The sequence below is a fragment of the Chenopodium quinoa genome, unplaced genomic scaffold (assembly GCF_001683475.1).
Source record: "Chenopodium quinoa cultivar QQ74 unplaced genomic scaffold, ASM168347v1, whole genome shotgun sequence".
NCBI classification, from domain to species: domain Eukaryota; kingdom Viridiplantae; phylum Streptophyta; class Magnoliopsida; order Caryophyllales; family Amaranthaceae; genus Chenopodium; species Chenopodium quinoa.
In genome coordinates this window covers 2508432-2529927 of record NW_018742798.1, presented here as the reverse complement: position 1 = coordinate 2529927, position 21496 = coordinate 2508432, and the positions used below count along the sequence as shown (strand labels likewise).

General features: G+C 36.5%; 1 protein-coding gene across 1 annotated transcript; it reads left to right on the top strand.

The window, feature by feature from the left end:
• The first annotated feature begins 1461 nt into the window (after window positions 1-1461).
• LOC110724965 lies at window positions 1462-20920 on the top strand. Its single transcript, XM_021904446.1, has 6 exons — window positions 1462-1708; window positions 8349-8415; window positions 8799-8947; window positions 11208-11270; window positions 15787-15862; window positions 18315-20920. Exons 1-6 carry the CDS (start codon window positions 1634-1636, stop codon window positions 20438-20440), a joined length of 2556 nt encoding a protein of 851 aa, XP_021760138.1. The 5' UTR covers window positions 1462-1633; the 3' UTR covers window positions 20441-20920.
• The last annotated feature ends 576 nt before the right edge of the window (window positions 20921-21496 follow it).

The window sequence follows — 21496 nt, the reverse complement described above, 5'->3', positions numbered from 1 at the left end:
TAATATATAAAGCTAAACTTTTAGCCAGGTCACGACATTGCGACACTTAGCATTTTAACTTATCGCTAAGTGTCGTGCAACATTAGATAGATTTAAATAGACTTTATAAGATAAAAAAGTTAGTTTAGAATTCTATTTGGATAGAATTTTAGGATAAAGTTGTTAGTTTATAGTTTTATTATCGATCAAATATACTAATATTTCAGATGTACAACTTGAATTATAATTTTATTCAAAAAAATTATTAGATTATAATTCTAAAAACCTATCATATAAATTTATTTTTTTTATATCATAATACATTTTGGAGCTAAGGAAATAGTTCAAAGCATAAAACATTCATTTATAATATATACTAATCGGTTAAAATTATATACTTCACAATCCAATAGATTGGATACCTGTCAATTAGGGTTGGGTCATGAAGCATCTTGGATTGGGTCACTTCAGGTTACGAGTCAAGAAATGTTCAACCCTTGCCCATAGTTTTGGGTTCGGGTCAATACAACGTGCTTTAAACATTTATTTTATTTAGTTTATTTTTTGCTAATTTTTTTTAATTTTTTTTAATGTATGAAAGCAAACATTTTCACCAACATAATTATTAGTCATTACATACCTATTAGATAAAAAATCGTCAAAAAAATACATCAATTCCTAATTAATTTTATATCAATGAGATATTTAAAATTTTAACATATAGATTATAAATTTATGTTAAATTCAATAAAAAACCCGGCCGTTACACAGGGCACAAAACTAGTCAAAAAATAAAAATAATAGGGTTTTTCTATATAGTAACCCTGTTTTTTTTTTTTTTTTTTTTTTTTTTTTTTTTTTTTTCACTTTTTCTACGTTGTGCCCAAACATATATCACTTTCTACACTGTAACCCCAATATATTTTTTGTTTCCATATGGTAACCTTGCCGTTAAAAAATTCCATTAGTGGGGCCCACTCTCCATTATTAATATTTTTTTTATCGATTTGCGCGTTGAAAATTATTCCGTCAAAGGTTTCGAGGGCTATTTTGGACCTTAGGAAATTAAATTGAGCTCAGATTTGGCAAAAAAATAACGTAAATGCCTCGTTTTGTGTGTTAAAATGGGAACACGTAAATCGAGACATTTCTTAATAAGAAAAATGAGACATTTACGTTATTTTTTTGCCAAATTTGAGCTCAATTTGGATCCTTAAATGCCAAAATAGCCCCGAAACCCTTGACGGAATATTTTTCATCGCGAAAATCGATAAAAAATACTAATAATGGAGAGTGAGTCCCTCTAACGGAACTTTTTAACGGCAGGATAACAACAAGATTGTCATATGGAAACGAAAAATATATTAGGGTTACAATGTAGAGAGCGATACTCGTATATGTTAGGGCACAACGTAGAAAAGTGAAAAAAACAGATTATTTTATACCGCATTTTCTTTCTCTAACAGTCCCCCACTTGCCAGCAATTTAGACCCACTTTAATTCCTTCTCTTTGAAGCTTCCTTTTCTTTCGTATCTCTCTCTTTCTCTTTCTTCCCAATTTCTTCAGAGGTCTTCATCTAAAGTCGAAACCCTTTCTAACTTGAATATCAATCAAAATTTCCTCCAATTTTTTTATTGAGGAATGCACAACTAGATGATGAAGCCGCAGCAGCAAGCTTTGATGCAACAACAGTCTCTTTTCCATCCTACTCTTCTTGCAGCTTCTCAGGTTTTTACTCGATTAATTTTTCGATTTTGATTCTTTGTTTCTTCACTATGTTTATGGGTTTTCGTATTTTTCAATCAATTTAGGGTTTTTTCAATTGTCGGCTTCTGTTTTTTTTTTCCAGTTTTCGTGTTGCTTTTATGTATATGGTGAATAAGATTTGATGATTTTAGACAATAAATTTCAACACTATTGTGGGATCTTTACTGATTGTAGTTTCATTTGTGGAGTAATTACAATTTGGGGGCTTGTGATCTTTTCATGCTATTGTGTGTTTTGGTCTCCCCTTTCGCCATTGCCGGCTACTCGATGAAGCTCGGGCCTCTCGAATTCCAATTAAACCCTAATTTAGTTTCCTTTTCCCCCAATTTCCCTTTCTTTTCAATTGCTGCTGTGAATTTACAGATCTAGGGCTTAATGGACAAAACCCTAGATCTCATGAGCTGTATTGAATGGCGGGGAGCGAGAGATAGAGAGAGGGAGCGTGAGTTGGGATTAGTAGCTGTTGGGTGTTCTCGGGAGCATCTGGTTTGCTTTTTATGCTTTTTTTTTCCTTGGGTTTTTGGGTTTTTGAAACTTTTCAATTATCTGCGGTGTTTGGCGTTTCAACTTGATGAAACAATTAGTATACGTTTTTACTAGGGTATTTGGTAGGGCGAAACCCTACATGCTGGGAATTTGTGTGCTTGATAGTTACACTAGTAAAATAGAGATTGTACTTATTCTTATACCCAAATATGCCATTACGCTTAGTATCAATGTGCAATTGCCTTTTGTTATCTGGTGAATTGTTTGAATTGGCATCTCAGTATTGTGTCACATAGTGTTACTTGCTTTATTGTTGTTACTTGCTTTATTGTTGTTACTTGTAATTTGGGAGGCTGCCCAGCTAGGTTGCACCGATACGGTTACGGGGGCATATACGGGGACGGGGATGGAAAACCGCAAATCTAAAATTTCCAGGGTACGGGGACTGCTTTGGGGACGGCGATTTTTTAAAATGTAAATTTAAATATTAAAAAAAAGGAGCATTGTAAAAATTTTAATGCAACAAAATAAATTGATAATACTAACAATTTAGTCCAATGTTCAACATAACATTTAAATTAAGAAAATCAAGCATTGTCGTCAATCAACACGTTCTCCAGTTCCGGCTCATCAAGGGAAAGGTCAGCAAACTCTAAGAATCCTACATCATCCATTGAATCAAAAGCATCACCACCAACATCCCACAATTTGGTCTTCTCATCTTGATATTGATCGGAATTTTTAGGTATAAGGAGAAGGTTGTTGTGGATATAAACCAAATCTTCAACACGACTTGGATTCAACCTATTCTTCCTAAGTGATTGAATGAACGAGTAAGTGCTCTAATTTCGTTCACAACAAGATGAAGAAGATGGTTGTCCAAGTAACTTGAAAGCCAAAGGTTGAAGAAGAGGAGCATCAGCACCAAAGTTAGCCCACCAAGTCAAAGGATCTCTGGTGATTCAACCTATTCCTCCTAAGTAAGTGAATGAATGAGTAAGTGCTCCAATTTTGTTCACAACAAAAGGAAGAAGATGGTTGTCCAAGTAACTTGAAAGCTAAAGATTGAAGAAGAGGAGTTTCAGCACCAAAGTTAGCCCACCAAATCAAAGGATCTCCGGTGCTTCGCTTTGAAAGAGAAATTGGGTATTCAAATGAACCCATCATGAGTAAGAACTTTGCATACTCATCATAGATTTTATCTTGGTCATCCTCATTAGGAAATATTCTCCTAAAACACTTCATTCTTTCACGAGAAATCTCGGCATCTCTATGAGGAGCAACTCTAGAAGGATCCTCAAGAAGCCAATCATTACTATAGTAACTTTTGTAAGAGTTAAACATAAGGCAGCATTACAAATTTACAATTACACGAAAACAATAATTTATTCTTAGAAAAAAAGTAAGCTAAAAAAATAATACCTTGTATTCAATGAGTGGGCAAGACAATGAAGAGGAGTGTAGCTCTTTGTCCAACGAGTTATTAAGATGTCATACACCACATCCCAAAAAGGGCAACTCTCATTTTCACCCAGCTATTCTTTCTTGTAAATCTCAGTTTTCACTTTCTCTATCATAGAATCCCACATCTCGTACACCAAGTGAAGGGTCGGCTTATCAGTGTCACAAGCACGAATCATGTCATATATAGGTCTTGTGAAGTCAAGGATGTATTCTAATTGATCCCACCGGTCATCATTCAAAATCTTTTCCTTTGCAAAGCTTGCCTTCCCCGGGTCATCTTCCCTATCAAAACTCCATTCTTCACTAATCACCATAGTTTGAAGAGCTCTTTTGAGTAACTTAAACCTCTTTAACATAACAATAATAGAGGCAAAGCGAGTATCCGCAACCGAAAGCAATTTAAGAGGAGTAAATCGATTGAAGATTGTCAATCTCATGTTATGGTTCATGATGAAATTCTTTACTAGTGTGGCATGTCCATGAACTTCTGTGATCCAATTACACAACTCATATGTTTCCACATTAGACTCAGTATTCTTTGCCGCACACATATTCTTTAAAGCAAGATTAAGGGTGTGCACACATGGGGTCCAATAAATGTGAGGGTACATGTTCTCAATTAATTCTCCTGCTCCCTTACTATTAGCTTCCTTATAATTAGCTGCATTGTTATTACTTGTACTACATTTTGAGAACCCACACTCTCATTTACTTCCTTCATCAACTCAGAAATGAAGAACTTATCCTTTATTTGTCCAAAACAGTGAACAGTTTTAAGGAACACAGGACCCTTTCCAGAAGATGCCATGAAGTTAATTAGAGGTTTTCTAGTTGGATCACTCCAACCGTCACTCACAATTGTAACCCCTTCATCTTTCCCGGTTGCTTGAATTGGTTGTAACAACCTCTCACAATAGGCTTTGTCTTTGACAATCAAGGTGGTACGCAATTTAGTGTAACACGGTAAATTCATATTAGCAGCCATACTATAAGATCTAAAATAATGTGGATATCTAGCAAGATTAAATGGCAAACCACCGGTACAAAACATTCTTGCAATCTCTTCCTCTAGTTTCTCCCTAGAAGAAATGTCATACGCTTTCAAAATGGGATTGGAGTTCACATCAGCTCTCCTTTTCTTAGAGGAATCTCCTTGATAAGATTGAGATCGAGATGGCAAAGGAACTTCTTTAGGTCCTGACTCTCTCTTCCTTTTTTCATACTCTTCTTCTCTAGTCATTTGAAGTTTATCTTGTTAGGTCACTTTCTTACAAATAGAAATTCCATTACCAAATAAATGAGATCTTACTCTAGAATAAAATCTATTCCTACATTCACCACAAAAATTGCACCTAAAATTCCAATTCCCTCCTACTGTACCCTTTTTTATCCAATTTAGTAACATATTTCCACAAAGGAAGAACATTAATATGAGTCGTTGAGGAAGAATTAGATATTGACCCACTACCACTAGCATTAGGATTAGATCCTTAACTCATCATACTCACTAGTCACCGGCAGTGCAACAAAAAAAAAAAAAAAGTTAAATTGTCACAAATAAATGAAAAGTATTTACCTTCCCTTCAACCCCAAAAAAAAAAAAAACCAAAAGCTGGAACTTGCCTCAAAGAGAAACAAAAGAGAGTGAGAAACAGAAGGTGAGCCGTTAGCCTCTCCACCGCCGCCGCTGTTAGCCTTGTCGTGGAGAGAGAGTGAGCCGCCGAGAGAGAGTGAAAATTGGGAACCCTAACTTCTGATTTTGGAAGTGTGAATTGGGGAAAAGGGTCGATTATACTGGTATTTTTTATTTTATTTTATGTTATTAACATTTAAAATGCCCAACATTGCCCTTGGGGATAGCGTTGAACCTCACGCGTGCCTCAGAAACGTCCCCAAAAAGTCAACACGTCCCCGAAAAGGCGACGCGTCCGAAGACGTCTCTGAGGCGTATCCGTCCTCATAACGTCTCGAGGACGAGTGACACTGGCCAAATGGCGTCCCTGTGCAACGTACTGCTAGTTTCTCAAAATGAGAAACAAATTTTGTTTCTTGAGAGTTTAAAATTTTAAAATTACAAGCAAAACCTCTTCTTGAAATAGTGGTTTTAGGGCTTAAGTAGCAGTTTTGCCGATGAATAGTAAAAAATGTATTTATTTACGACTTTGCCATGTGAGAAGAAGCCCGACATTTCTCGTAATTTGGTTGTAGACTTTTGTGGCATTTTGATGTATAAAATGTCCTTAGCTAAGTGTTCTTCAATTCAACTGTATCCACATGTTTTCATGCATATTGTCTATGTATATTAATGTGGAAAAACTGAAAGATTATTTTTGGTTAGGAACTAAAATCATTGGTATAAAGAATGAATTAAAAAATTTACCCAAACTTAAGATACACATACACACACAAAAAAAAAAAAAAATCCTAATTTAAAATTTGTGTTGTAGTGAGTTTTAAATTTCCAGTTTATTCTTGAATTATTAAAAAGTACTTTTTTCTTAGTTTTTGAAATTTATGGCTGCTATATATAAATCTAGATTCATAATCCAAATTATATCAGACTTCCTCTACCACAAGGTGTTTAAAATACCATGTAAGTTCTTCAAACTAAATTTAGAAACAGTAGTACTACATACATTGGTATTTTCACAATGATGCACGAGAAGATGGAATCATGGAACATATTATGTTATTTTCATTTTAATCATAATGATAGGCAAAACTATTTTCTTACGGATGCTCCTTAGGGGACTAAATCATGAAACCCTACCTTTAGAGGATCCTAGTCATCATTAAAAAGGGGTCAAGTTAATTCTTACAACATTTTAGGACCCTTACAGCTTGCACTGTTGCATGGTTTGTTCACTCATGCATGCTTCTGCTCCTCCTTAAGAGCAATTCCCTAGTAGTCAGTAGTTGTGCTCTTGCTGCTACCGCATGTCGATTGATCATTGATGTTCCTACTTCAAGATTGCTCTTAATCTCCAAAATGATTTGACATTTTAACTTACTGAACGCTCCCCTGCAGTCTAAGGAATTAATTTTTAGCAACAAAATAGAAGTTATTTGAGTCTTAAAATGTTGAACCTAAGACTTGACCACCCAAGTATCCTTGATAGAACGCTTGAAACCCACCATAGGTCCCAGAGGTGTCAAAACCGAACCGACCCGAAAAAAATTATCCGTTTCGAACTGTAACCGATCCGATTTGATCCAAGAAATTCAAGACTCAAACCCGATCTGTAGAACTGAACTCAACCCGAATCCGAACTTGACCCGATCTGAACTTAACCCGGCACCGATTTGACCCGACCTGAACTCAACCCGAATCTGATTTGACCCGACCTGAACTCAACGCGAATCCGATTTGACCCGACCTGAACTCAAACCAAACCGATTTGACCCGACCCGAGCTCAACCCGATCCGAATTGACCCGAAAAATAACCAACCTAATCCGATTTGATTTGACCCGAACTGATATTAACCCGATCCGATTTTAACTCGATTTGATTTTTACCCGATCCGAATTTAACCCGATCATAATTAATTAGTAATAAAGTAATTTCTAACAACTCTAACAAATATCTTTAAAAAATTGAATCAGTAATAAACTAAACTAATAGTACAGAATTCATAGCCTCATATGATTGTACAATTGATGAAGAGTTGTAAACTTGTAATAACCTAAAAAAAATGACATACTTTTTTGTATATATCACCATATGTAACTATTATTCGTCAATATATCACTAGCTCGGTCTCACTTCTCACTTATATAGGTATGATAAGTCATCGATAATTATTCAATCTCAATTTTCCTCAAAGATAAAAATTACACATAACTTGATCAAATGAGAAAACTAAAACTTCGTGCTTTGTAATTAATAATCGTATTGACTCAATAATAAGGTAAAAACTAAACAATATCTCTAGTTTAAAAATAACCTTATTTGGATATGAATTTGGTCAACTTGACCAAAATCCAGCCAAACACAAAAAGGAATTGAACCGAAATTGACCGAATCAAACTTGACCGAACCGAAATCATCCGAACCGAAATCAACCCGACCCAAATTCAACCCGACCCAAATTCATCCGACCCGAAGTTACCCGGCTAAACCCGATCCAAATATATCCGAACCGAAAGTGAATCGATTTGAAGTTGACCCGACCTGTATCCGACCTGGTCTCGATAGACCATGACCCGAATTTGACCCGACCCGAATTTGTCCCGATCCGAGTTAAAAGGATAATTTTGATCCGAACATATCCGACCCGAACAGACCTGACCCGAATAGACCCGATCCAAACTCCATCCGGTTATCCGAATTGACACCTCTAATAGGACCCACTTCCATAATATGTTCAGCTCTTCATTACATAAGACAATTGCCTACCTCCCATATCATCACTCATTAGGTAAGTGATTGCTTAAGTAGTGCTCAAATCTTTATTTGCTATAGGTTTTTGTGTGCATTATGCATCATATTCTTGCAGTTCATTATTTTGTATACCAACGTTGTAAACAGTTACTGTGTCTTTTTGTTTGTGGGCTTGTGGCTAGTTGATCCACACATGCTGTAGTGACCATATCGAATACTTACTATTCTTTTTTCTGGCTTGTAACATTGTTAATTCTTGTCTCAACAGGCAGTGAGTGATACCCGAAATCCAGGAGCTATTGGGGGTACAGGTTCGGAATCTTATTCTATAGAAGGTGAGATTTTTTTGGCATCCATAAAACCCCTATGGAGGCTTTGTTGGATTTCACTTTCTGGCCTTGTCAGCCAGCTATTGTTAAGATAACGGTTAATCTAATGCCCATTTCTTAGTATTCTGACTGTGCAAAAATGACAAGTATATCAATTCATTCAATGATTTGTTAGAGACTTATATCTGTTAATGAAATGAATTCATTTGATAGTACTTCAATTCTACTATCACAGGTAGTGAAAACTCCCTTCTTTCTAAGTGGAATTGATGTGAGGAAATCTATTTGAAAAGTTTAAAACTGATTTATTAGTCACTGTACGCTAGCAATAAGGTGATTTGGGTCACTGTTTTTTGTTGATAGCTAATTATTTTTATTTGACGCTGCAGATATTTCACGTTTTGATGCTTCTCAATATGAGTTTTTTGGTCAAAATGTTGCCGAGGAGGTTGAGTTGGGGGGCCTTGAAGATGATCGAAGTGACCTATCACAACATCCGTTGCATACCGATGAATATCACTTGTTTGATAAAGATGAGGTATGTACCTGCTAGTTTTATTGAATTCATTGGTATTGTTCATTTCAAAGGCCTATTCTTTAGTACGGATTTAATGTATGCCCTCTTCATTTTTTCTTCCCTACTGAATTAGTTGATGTAGTTAGTTTTTATTATATATATATATTTTTTCCCTTGGAGTGGAAGTGTGGAACCAATTAAAAATAAAATAAAATATAATCACCCCTTGAATTGTTACCCTGTTCTTTCATTCCATAATCGAAACTTGTGAATGGGAATTTATGTGCTCTTGCTGAAAATGTTGGAGATGGTGCTGGCATAGAAAACAGATTGAACTATGCATGATGTTGTGTAGAATAGATTTAAGGATTGTGAGTTCACGTAGTGTTAATTTAGTACCCTTGAGTCGCTTTTATGTCATTATACTCTATGTTCTACTTTCTCTAATTTTTATTTGTTGTTCCACTCTGGCCGAACACGTTGCTCTAGTACAATTTTGAACTATAATACATCAATAGTAAGACTTTGTTTGGTTGCATATGGGAAATTAAATACCTATAGGAAGGTACAATGCTTGGGAAGTTATAATTCCAATGAAATGATAAAATAGTTTATATCAAAGTGAGACTTTTGCTTCATGTTCAGATCTGTCTTTTCTGCTTGTTATCATCTTCATAGAAATTGTTTGCCAAAGATAACAGTGTTGATTTGTATAACATGTCTTTCTGAAATTGCTAAATGCATTAATTTAGTAAGTCAGACAACTATTAAAAAACGCAGGGAGATATTTGCTTTATGTTCATATCTGCCTTTTCTGCTTATTATCATTTTCATGGAAACTATTCGCCAAAGATATCGATATTGAATTGTATACAACTCTTCTTTGAAAGATATCGATATTGAATTGTATACAACTCTTCTTTGAGATTTTGAAAAATGAATAAATTTAGTAGGGAGTCCAATTATTTTGTCACTATGTCCTCACTAGTTTCATTGCTGAATTACCTCTTCATACATTTTTTTTTAAAAAAATTTATTATGTGTTTTCATGCTGATTTTTGTGATCGATGATGTATAATTGCACTTTTGGCTGTGTAGTTTGGTTTAAATATTTGGCCTTTAGGGAAGCAAGCAAGTTATTATTTATTTATTTTTCCATGTCGTCTAATCTGAAGTTACCAACACTTTGTAGCTATTGCTGTCTGACTCCTCCTCTCCTCCCTTTACATTTATCTTGCAATTTGTCACCTTACAATTGCCAGGTCTCACAAAGTTTAATTGGTGACCTTTGCTCCAATTTTTTTTTCTTAATTAGTATCCTGTATACTGCTTTTCCTTGTCTTACAACTTGCCAACATATAACTCTGTAAAGATTCATGATGATTATGTTCTAGCTCTCTTCTCATATCATGTTGCTTATTCTTTACCCTTTGTGATTAAAGCAGGTCATCCACCTTATATCTCACGTATTTTGCAAATTTATTGACAAAATTTGGTCTTTTGCTTTGAAGTTAAATGTATGGTCTCTGTATAAATGAGTGTGTTACATGCATTCCTGCTTTCCTTTTTTTCGGGAGTTTAGTTTTTGGCTGATACAAGTCTTCTTTTATTCTCTTGTTTTGAATTATATATGTACTGTTTAATTCTCATTGATTTTCCAATCTAGATCGTGCTGTTGGCAGGTTTTATTTGTAGCTTCATCTTCTTAGCTTAATTGGCTGAATATATTATTTGGCATATTCTTTAATATCCATAAGTTAAATTGGGATAACCTTAATTTTTGTGTGGTCTAGTCAACTTTAAGGAATATATAAAGATTGGATCATCTTCTTTCACCTAGAGTTTCTGTATGTTGTGAATTGAAGTTAATTGTCATGCACATTGAACTTAATAAAAATTAAATTTCATGTAATAATGGTTTATATTTTGTGAAATACTTCTTTAGGAAGGGGTTACAAGTTTTTTTTAACCATGGTTTAAAATATGTGGAATTCTTCTTTAGGAATGGTTCACAAGTATTTACAAAGTTTGAAAGAGTGGATTCTCGTAAACTAGTTTTGTTTGCTAATTGTTGGGAGTGTTGCTTTCATATAATCCTTATAGGTGTGGATGGAACTACGTAGTATTTTGGTTTCTTCTCTTGGGCAATCAATTTTCAAATTTTTCACTTATGCTCCTCCTTGCTAATAGCATTCTCATTTCCTAAAGCAAAAGTGTAAAGGATGATTGATCGCTTGCGTTTATTAGATATGACCTTTGATGTACTTTTACTTTGTTTCAGGGGCAAGATGCCAATCTAGGATCTTTGTCAGACGTCGATGATCTGGAAACCACATTTTTGAAGGTAAGCTTCAAGTGATGTTGATGCTGTTCTATCTTGGATGATATTTGTTTGGCAGAAATATTTGCCATTATATATTTTTTTTAATAAAATAAATTGCTTTTACTATTTTATATTTACTAAGACATGTCAGAGATTACAAAAACATAGAATATTGGTTTGATACTTGCTGGTAAGTCAATATCCAACCCTATCATCATTTTTAGTGTTTATCATCTTCCAGAAAATTTTGTCTCTAGTCTCTACGCCTAGGATGCCAAGTGGATGGGAGGAGGGGAGTTGATAACTGAGATAAGAAATTGAGATCAGGAAACATTGGGTAGAGAAAGGCCTGTAAGCATGGATTTTTTGCGCTCCATGGAAAATATTTGAATGTTTCCTGGTACACACTTGAATGCGATTAGCATAGGAAAGGGGCATCCAATTCTGACAACTAGGGAGTCGCCAACAAATTTTTTTTCAGTGATTTAAGAACCTATTTGCATGGATATGCGATCTTTTAAATGGGATATAGGGATGTTATGGATTTGGTTTGGAAGGGATTATAAATTGAGCCAAAAGACTATTCTTCATCCTGTTCTCAATTTTCACTAAGTAAGCTTGATCTTTGAACAATAAATTGAAGGTATCTACAGGGCCCAAGTTGTAGGGGTTAAGGTGGGGTTCCATTTTTGTTTGGTGTGTGTCATCACAGCTGTGAAAAAATAAGTGGTGGTAATTTGCAAACACCCATTTTTTTAATATAGGAAGGGCGAAAGCCAAAAAGACTACTTGGTGGTAGTGTACTGGAATCTATCCTGCAATAGCAAAGAAATCATAGAAGACCAGGCTTCCTTTAGACAGTGAAGAACTTAGGAATGTTTGTATGTTTGTCTGTCTTTTTCTTTTTTGCTAAAAAGCCACAAAGTTTTGGCTCTTGTTTTGATAATTATCAGGCAAAATTGTAGATCTAGAGTTATTGACTGCTGTGTCCATTTTCTCTCATGTCTGACCTGTATTCTGTGTCTGCATCCGGTCTGAGTTGTGTTGACACAGCAGCTGATGGAGTAGGTTGACGAGTCTGAGCATTGTAATCTTCTATTTGTGAGTTTATTATTTCTTCTGCTTCTTGCAAATAAGTCGATTTTAGTAGGGTAATGTGTTAATAGGTTCAAAGTGTAAAAAGAATATACTTATGTGAGAACAATCACTAAATTCTTGACTGCCTGCTGATCGTTGAAAGTGTGAGGGGGGGGGGGGGGGGGGGGAGAAAGATGTTTTCCATCTGCAGCAAGTGTTCCTTTTCATGCTTGATTGCATTTATGTGAGTAGGTATGATATTGATAGTCAACATTTGCTTAAAATTCAATGATATTGACTAGGAATGTCAAAATTGGTCCCTTGAAATATTACAAAGTAAATTTTCCCCGACGGATGCTAAGGTCTTATGGGCTTTGTTATTCTTTAATGCTGATAAAAGAATCTACATTTGATTCATTGGTGGTTGACTTGAATATTGTCATCTTATCCATTATGTTCATAAATTAAAAGTAGAATCTTTCATGTTAATTTTTGATCTTTAAAGGAAAACTTTCAGTTTCTTTATTGCTTATGCTTGTGGTTTATATAATTCTACTACTATATTAGGATCCTGTTTTAGACTGGAAAATCAGATAGTATAAATGAGGTTGAAGAAGAGAATTTTCGGAGAAATTACAACCTCATCCTTCGAGTGGCTAGACACCCTCACACTCCCTACTAAAAGCTAATTAAAGTATTATAATATTTTATGACTACCTCTCAACTTATTCCCCAAAGCCCATTACAGAGATATATTATCATTCTTCATTGCGCCCTTACCTGTAAATTGGCGAGTTACACTATTACCTGCCTCCTTATACCACCCTTGCCTGTGGATTTGTGAGCTACACTATTGTCTGCCAAAACTTCTGTCTTGTCCGCAAGGTGGATAATAATTAGCAATCAATTTCTGGTGACAGCAACGATGATCTGTGTCCCATTTGTGGCTACACATGAACCTAAGACACTGCTTTATCTTGTCGTGAAACTCCCCATTACTGAAGTTTAGAGTTTTCACCACTGTCTAGGTTATGGAGAAGCAGTTATGGGATTTTCTATGGGGTATGTCTGGAATAAGTTGGATTTGGTGCTGGGACCTGTGTGGTTGGAAAAGTTGGTGGGAATGGGTCTTGTAGTAGGGAGTGGTGAGTCAAAGTTTTTAAAAAGGGGGTTTATGAAGTGGATTGAGAGATTGGGCTTAGGAAAAGAATAGACAAATGTGGGACCAAACCCATCAGTTGTGATTGGGTTATTAGTCTCTGGGCTGGAGAAATAAGGAGGTAACTGATAGATTGCTGGTTTAATGAAAAAATGGCTAGGCTGATATGATAGCTGTTTGATTTGCTGTGTTTGAAAACTGATGGCGAAGTGAACCTTCACTTGATAAGCCCAGAGAAAAGTAGGACTTGATTACATTATATAAGATCCTAAACCAAATTTGCCTTTGTCCATTGCTTGATTCATAGTTGAGTTATCACACCTAAGCATTTACTGATGTGCCCCCAAGTCCCCGACAACTCAAAGAACGATTCTGCGAAGCTTATCTGTATCTCATGTCTGGAACATTCTGCTGCAAGCTCCAGCAGATCTTTCTTTGTTAAAGAAGTATGGATCATCACCAATTTTTTCTCTGAAAGTTTTGAGCTCACCATGCACCAGATCTGCCCTCTGTGAAGCCCTCTGTTCCACCTTATTAATCCATCACAAGCAGTTCAGCCTTCAGACCTTTCTTTTTCAGTAAAGAAACCTGTAAAATCTATGGTGAAATCACTTGCAGCCATGCGGTACTCCACCTTCCCTAATTACATCTTTTTTTTGTTCGCCAGCAATCCTGCCCGGACCACCACCAAATTTGTACACTGCAAACTTTAATACTACTGTGGTTGGTTCACCTATACCACGCCCACTATCCAGTCTAACATCCTCAAAAGCTCAAGATTACCATCTCTAACTCCATCACCGTACTTCAGTGGTGCCAAGTCGGTTCTGCCATCTTCGCTGAGGAATATGCCACCTACAATGCTGACATGTGACTGTTGTAGTCTTCATCTAAAAAATCACTCGAAACCAATAGGCTGGTTTAGTTTTATGAGTTTCACCTTTCCTGGATCATAGGTTTTAGTTGCTTGCAGATGGACCTAGGTGTCTTTGCTGCTTGCTGTGGGAAGGTTAATTGATCTCCTATTGCATTTAGGTGTGGGCTCTCCACCACCTTCTGTACGCCCGTTCTGTTCTCTGAATTGGGTTAAGCTCAGATCCAAAAATTTTCCAGAACATTCTTATTGTTATATGCATCATCTTAGTGGAATTTCTTTGGTATCTACTATAATTTCATCAATCAAAGCATAATAGATTTTTCTCAACAAATCTTTGCTTCTTATCTTCTCTCTAGATGACCTTTTCTATATATTCTCTCCGTCCGTACCACTAAGATTGCCTCTTTTACCGAAATAGGTCAAGTGGGCAATCTTAGTGGGACGAAGGGAATAGATAACACTTCCCTTTTTCAACTTTCTAATCTTGAAAACTATATAACTTATTCTGTTAAGTTGCTGAAAACAGATGTATACTGTCATCTCCGTACTGCCCCTACCCCTAAATCAGTCATTCAGTCGTTACAAACGTTCCTGAATGTTTCATCTCTGCCTGCCTTATTTTAGTAAAGTGCACTTATGCCAAAAGACCTTCAAAGGATGCGTGCTTATGCACTTTATTTCTAGGCTGTATGCTTTTTGTGCCTTATGTTGTACGGCTTCAATAGCTGGTGTGTAATATACTTCTTAAATAAGAACACTACGTGACTTTACAACGGTTAGATTACCTTTAATATTGGAGGAGAGGGAACCCTATATCCCCAAAATCCTAGCAATCCAGTCACATAGCCCTTCCACCTTTTCTCAGAGTTCTTTATAGACTTATTTAATAGAAATTAATTAGTTTTTATTATAAATAAAGTGCGTCTCACCTACCATAGGTGTGCCGTGCCTTGTGTATTGTTCCTAGGCCCCAAGAACAGTGCCATGGTGTGTATCACTGTGACACATTTTGAAACTAAGCTGTTTGCTTTTCCTTATATAATCACGTTTAGCTGTTGATAAGACTATAGCTAAAGAGGCAGCTTTCCAAGCTCTCATTTTTTTTTACTGTTTATTTTGTCCTGGTTTGGATTTTATGTTGTGGGCTCACCTTTTTATTCACTGACATGGTGTATCTACTACCTGAGTACCTAGTTTGGCTTATAATAACTATGGGATCTTTAAATTCAGTAGTTGGTGCTCGTTAAGTCCTTATACTGACTTTTGCTGGTTTTCTTTTGTGATGGGCACTTTGTTATTGGTAACACTAGCAAAATCCTTACTTTTTCTTATCAACCTCTTTTTGTTTAGCGTCTGCGTAGGTTTATAAGCAATTTACTATTTATGTGATTATTTCTCCTAACAAAAAATTATTATGTCAACAGCTGAATAGAGTCGTCACAGGGCCAAGGAATCCTGGGGTTATTGGTGATAGAGGATCTGGATCTTTGTCAAGAGAAAGTAAGTCTAATATCATATAAATTTGTAAGATTTCTACTATTTAAAAGTAAAAAGGAGTTTCTTATGAGATGCAATGAGAGTATCTTAGTTCTAGGGTGTGTACTTGATTTATCCCAAGTTGTTTTGTATTTTTATGAATTTATACAAAGTGTTTTGACTTAATTTGTATGCATGTATAAATTCATCTTCTATGAACTTGATATAAGATCTTGATTAACTACCTCCGTTCATATTATGTGCAACAATTGCCAAAAATGGTTGCTACACACTATGTGTAATGAACTAAAACTTTCCATTTTTATAATAAACTTTTTAAAGTGAAATTACTAACATATCCTTCAATTATCACATTAAATAAAATATTATTAAGTTATTAATAACTTAATTTAAGCTAATGACTCACCTAATTCAACCCTAAACTAATTAAATTCATCCTTTTCACCCTCAAATTTCATCTCTCCATCTCCTCTAGCCAGGGCAACCACCACTACCACCATCGATCCCCACTCTCTCTTCATCTCTCTCCAGATCTCGATCACCACCATCGTCGGAAGTCACCGGCGTTTCCTCCTTTTCCTTGCTGTCACCTCCCCTTTTTATATTCTTTCTCTTTTCATTTCATCATTGCCACTAAAGCTCAAGTTTGAAGGATTTAGGATCAATTTTGCTATGAAAACCCTAGATCTTGAGTTTGATAGTCAAATTTGAGCACATAAAGCCCTAATTGATGAGGAGAAGGTAATAATTGGTCATTTTATCCTTTTTGTTCATAGTTTTAGGATTGTTGGTTATGGTGTTGGATTTTTTTGGGTGGATTGGTGGTTGTTTAAACGTGAGTACGACTATTTGGAGAGGGTGGGTTTGGCGTTTTGGGGTGGATACAATGATTTCGAGATGGTGGAGTGAGGTTTCGAGGAGGGTTGATTTGGTTATTGATGGTTGGGATAGTGTTTATGGGGTCGAGATGGGGCCGGGGTGGGTAAAAGGTGGATGGTGATGGTGGTGGGGTTGTGGTGGGTTCGTTGTTATGGTGGTTTCGTTCGGTGGCTAGGGTGGATTACAAGTGGGTGCTCTGTTGGGTGTTTGTGTTAGTGGTGGGGTGACTTAATTTAATCATTCCCTAGAAATTTGTATAGAGTCCTTTGTTGCACATATAACGTGAAATGGAGGCAGTACATAATTTTATTTATTTATTTTTAATTTTTTTTTAAATTTTAAATTCTCCATTGGCCATTCCTATGTCAGTATGTCTTAATATTTTCTTTGTTTGAACTCCCTGTTTCTCACCTCCCATTCTTTTGCTTGATTTTGGTTTTTTTTTTTTTTTTTTTTTTTTTTTTTTTTTTTTTTTCTGATTTAAAAAAATCTTTCTTTTGATTTAAAAATTATTTAAAAGGTTTTTAGCCCCTTGATGGATACATGCATAATTCTTTTGCTGTACTGTTTTTGTTAGAACTTATCTCTATTTGTACTCCTTGAGTTCTAGGGTGGTTTTGTTTTTTCTTCTTCTTCTCTAAATTCAACTAGATTCGTTTGTTTATTTATTTTTATGATTAACTCTCATGCTTACCTGGTCTCATTTGTTTATATGTATCTCAGAATTCAGTAGTGTTGATTGGTAAAAAGTTATTTATGACAACAGGGTCTAAGGGCGTTTTTTTTTTTCCCTCAATTTTTTCCTTATTTGATCAATAAATTGGTGGAGAACAAGGCTTGAACTTTGGGTCCTTGTCAATTAATTCTTCACTTTCCAGAGATAAGGATTCTTTCATCAAACTCTAGATTAATTATTCTATATGGAGTCTTTGTGGAATGGCTTTAAGTGGTAATTTTCTCATATCAAGTCTATGAAGTGTTTTTGGTGCAGTGGGTAGTTGATCTTAAAGGGGAATGCCAAATTTAATCCCAAGGGGTTTTAAACTTCTGGGGAAGCTGGACTTAGGTGAACCTATGAGCTACACTTTACACGATAGAAGTATTTTGTTTCCCTTTTGTTAGATATAAATGTTATAATGGACGTTTCTACTGTGGATTTTGTAGAAGGTTAATCGATGTTACATTTGTTTTTTAAATTAATGAAGGGAATCATGTAGTGTCATTTCTTAACAATTTTGGATAATTCTCTTTTGACATGTATTAAATGTACCATATGCAAGATAAGATCTGAGTACAAGTGTATAACTTAAACTAATGCAACAAGGGTGTATGTGTGCACTCTCTTACACTTCTGCTTAGTTGTCATAAGTTCCTACTGACCACACCTTTTGAAACAAAAACACAATTGATGAGAAGTATAATTCTTCACCTTATGCGTTTGAGGCCAGCTTTAGAATTCTTTGGTTTTGCATCCAGCAATCTTAGATCTCTTTGTGTTTTAACTTGAAATTACATTATTACCAATTACTTGCTGTCCATAAACTCACATCATTTTTGTGATATCCCATTATTTCAGGTTCATCTGTCGCAGATTGGTCAAGGGAAGGCTGGTTGGATCATACTGTGTCAGATGTAGACAATGCGTTGGAAAGTAAAAGGTGGTCATCTCAGCCTCATTGCTTGTCGAATCATCCTGGGGAATATAAACCCTTGTACAGAGCATTGTCTTACCCAGAGCAGCAACTACAACAACAGCAGTATCTCCAGCAACACTATTCAAGCGATACAATTTCAACTCCCAAGTCATCTTTTACCTCATTTCCTCCACCGGGAGACAGAGCTCAACAACCTTTGTCTCATCGCCATTCACTTCCTGTAAATGTCCCATCTCTGAATTCTGGTCCTGATCTAACTCTCTCAGCTTCAAACCTGTCACATATGTCTGATTCTAGTTGTCATTTTTCTGGGATTTCTAATGCCCATGGACTTCAATACGGTGGAAACTTGTCAGGTCTTATACCTGGCCATGCAATTAATAACCAGACAAGAAGCCAGTGGAGCAACCATGCCGGTTTATTGCATGGGGATCATTCTAGGATTCTCAATAATGTATTGCAACAACAATTTACTCATCAGAATGGGTTGCTTCATACTTCAGCATTGATGTCACCACGGAGACAGCTGCAACAAGGACTTCGTCAGTCTTTACCATCATTGGCACAATTTTCATTAATGCAGTCCCAGCTCATTGGTGGGCATTCATCGGTGCCGTCTCATATTTTAAAAAAGTACGACTCAGCATATTCTATTTCTGAGACAAGGGATCAAAGGCCGAAATCAATGCGTGGTAAGCATCATCGATTTAGTCAGCAAGCATCCGAGTCTGCTAGCCAGAAGAATGATTGTGTTCAGTTCAGATCTAAGTATATGACTGCTGAGGAGATAGATAGTATATTGAAGATGCAGCATACTTCTCACAGCAATGACCCATATATAGATGATTATTATCACCAGGCTTGTGCCGCTAAAAAATCATCGAGTGCGAGGCTGAAACATCACTTTGCTCCCCTTCATTTGCGGGATCTGCCATCACGTGTTCGTAATAGTGGCTCAGATCAACATGGCCATCAATCCTTTGATACCTTAAGAAGGCTTGCCTTGTCATCCATTCGTAGGCCTCGACCTCTTCTTGAAATTGAACCCCCTTCATCAGGATGCAGCGATGGTAGCACGGAACGCAAGTCACTTGAACAAGAACCAATGTTTGCTGCTAGAATCACTGTGGAGGATGCTTTTACTCTTCTTCTCGATGTACATGATGTTGATCGTTTTCTGCAATGTAGTCCACCCCAAGATGGAGGGTCTCAGCTTAGGCGTAAACGACAGGTGCTGCTAGAAGCTTTAGCTGCATCCCTTCAGCTTGTTGATCCTCTTGGAAGTGGGGGGCATACAGTCAGTCCAGGGGATGATATTGTGTTCATGCGGCTTGTTTCCCTGCCAAAGGGCTGGAAGCTTCTAGTTATGTATCTTGAACTTCTTACAATCAGCCCTGGCCCTGCAAGCGAGTTGGCTCGAATTGTTTGCATGGCTGTTTTTCGCCATTTAAGGTTTCTGTTTGGTGGTCTTCCAACTGAATCTGGTGCTGCTATGGCTACTGTAGATCTTGCAAAGGCAGTTTCAACTTGTGTCAGTGGCATGGATCTTCGTGGTCTGAGTTCATGTCTTGCTGCTGTTGTTTGTTCTCCAGAGCAGCCGCCACTCCGCCCACTAGGAAGTCCTACTGGAGATCTTGCTTCTGTAATCTTGAAGTCTTTGCTTGAACGAGCTACTGTGTTAACCATTCCTAATCAACAAACCCCTGGCAGCTGCAATGTCCCCCATTATAATTTCTGGAAAGCTTCTTTTGCAACATTCTTTACTCTGCTAACAAAGTACTGTGTTAGTAAGTATGACACTATAATGCAATCTATTTTGAATCGAGCACAGTCAAGTTCTGAATATTCGAGATCAGAAGCAGCAAGGGCCATTCGCAGGGAGATGCCTGTGGAACTCCTACGTGCAAGTCTTCCTCACACTGATGATCACCAACGGGGGATGTTGATGGGTTTTGCTCACCAATCTATTCCATTTCCCGTCACTGAATTCAATCTTCGTGATGAGGAAAATAATAGCTGGATAACATCAGAATCAGTCAAGAGCTAGGAGAAATGTGGTTGACTAAGATGCATAGCTGTGTGGTTGGTTGCATCATTATGAGAGGGATGACATGCATGAAATCAGGAGGGTTCTATATTGTTTTCTCTAAAGGGCTCCCTCTTGTGGGGAAGAAGTCCTACAAGTGCCATCTGGTTTTGTTAGGGTGGTGTACTTGTAAATTGAAAGATAAGACTTGTGTCAAGTCACAATTATCGCCTATTTGAATGAACGAACAAGTTTCCCCAATCCCGATTGTGTATAATTCAGAAAAAAAATTTGAAAAAGTTAAATATGGTTGAATTATTATGATGCCTCCTCTTGTGCAGGGCCTAATTTTTGAAGCTCTGTTGGAACCCTTAGGACAGAACTAGCAGCATAGGGGTTTAATTTGTACAGAATGTAACCAAATTGTATTTCCTTAATCCTTTCTTATAGATTGTTTGACTATGTTGCTATTGTTTAAAAGAAAGGGTCAGTGTATTTTTAGTCGGGTAATATCTTAAGCCAACAGCCCAGTGTACTATTGTATTTAGGTTGCAATCGTTCTTATCCTACCGATTTAATGGCTTTGTAATGTTTGCATATTACAAAGACCTTAGTTAAGACAGTTATGTAAATTGTGTTTCATGTTGGGTTTACTTTTGACTGACAGGTTAGATGCATTAGGTGTACTATGAATTTGGTGTGTGCCTAGCAACCTGTTTAAAGTTTTAATGAAAGTAGCGTGATTAGAGCTGTAAAACATTGACACGACTCGAGAACCTGACCTGAATCGGGAACCTGACATGTACCCAAACAATAGGGTCAAACTAGTGACCTGTAACCTGACCAGGACTCAACCTAATGTTAATCGACAACCGATTTAGTCTAATACTTTAAGATCCGATAGTAACCGATTTGATACGACCCGACAACAATCCGCACCCGAACTAGTATAGACTCAATTAGCAGCTGAAAACAGTTATAACTCGACACAACCTGTTATTGACCCAAGTCATGGAAGGCTTGATAAAATTTTATATACTTTTTATTCAACTGATATATTGGTACAATATAATTCTG

Excerpts from the sequence above, each read along its gene's own strand:
- LOC110724965 (XM_021904446.1), top strand. The coding sequence starts at position 1,634 with ATGATGAAGCCGCAGCAGCAAGCTTTGATGCAACAACAGTCTCTTTTC. Across the intron at positions 8,948-11,207 it reads ACTTGTTTGATAAAGATGAG|GGGCAAGATGCCAATCTAGG; the intron begins GTATGTACCTGC and ends ACTTTGTTTCAG. Across the intron at positions 15,863-18,314 it reads TGGATCTTTGTCAAGAGAAA|GTTCATCTGTCGCAGATTGG; the intron begins GTAAGTCTAATA and ends CCATTATTTCAG.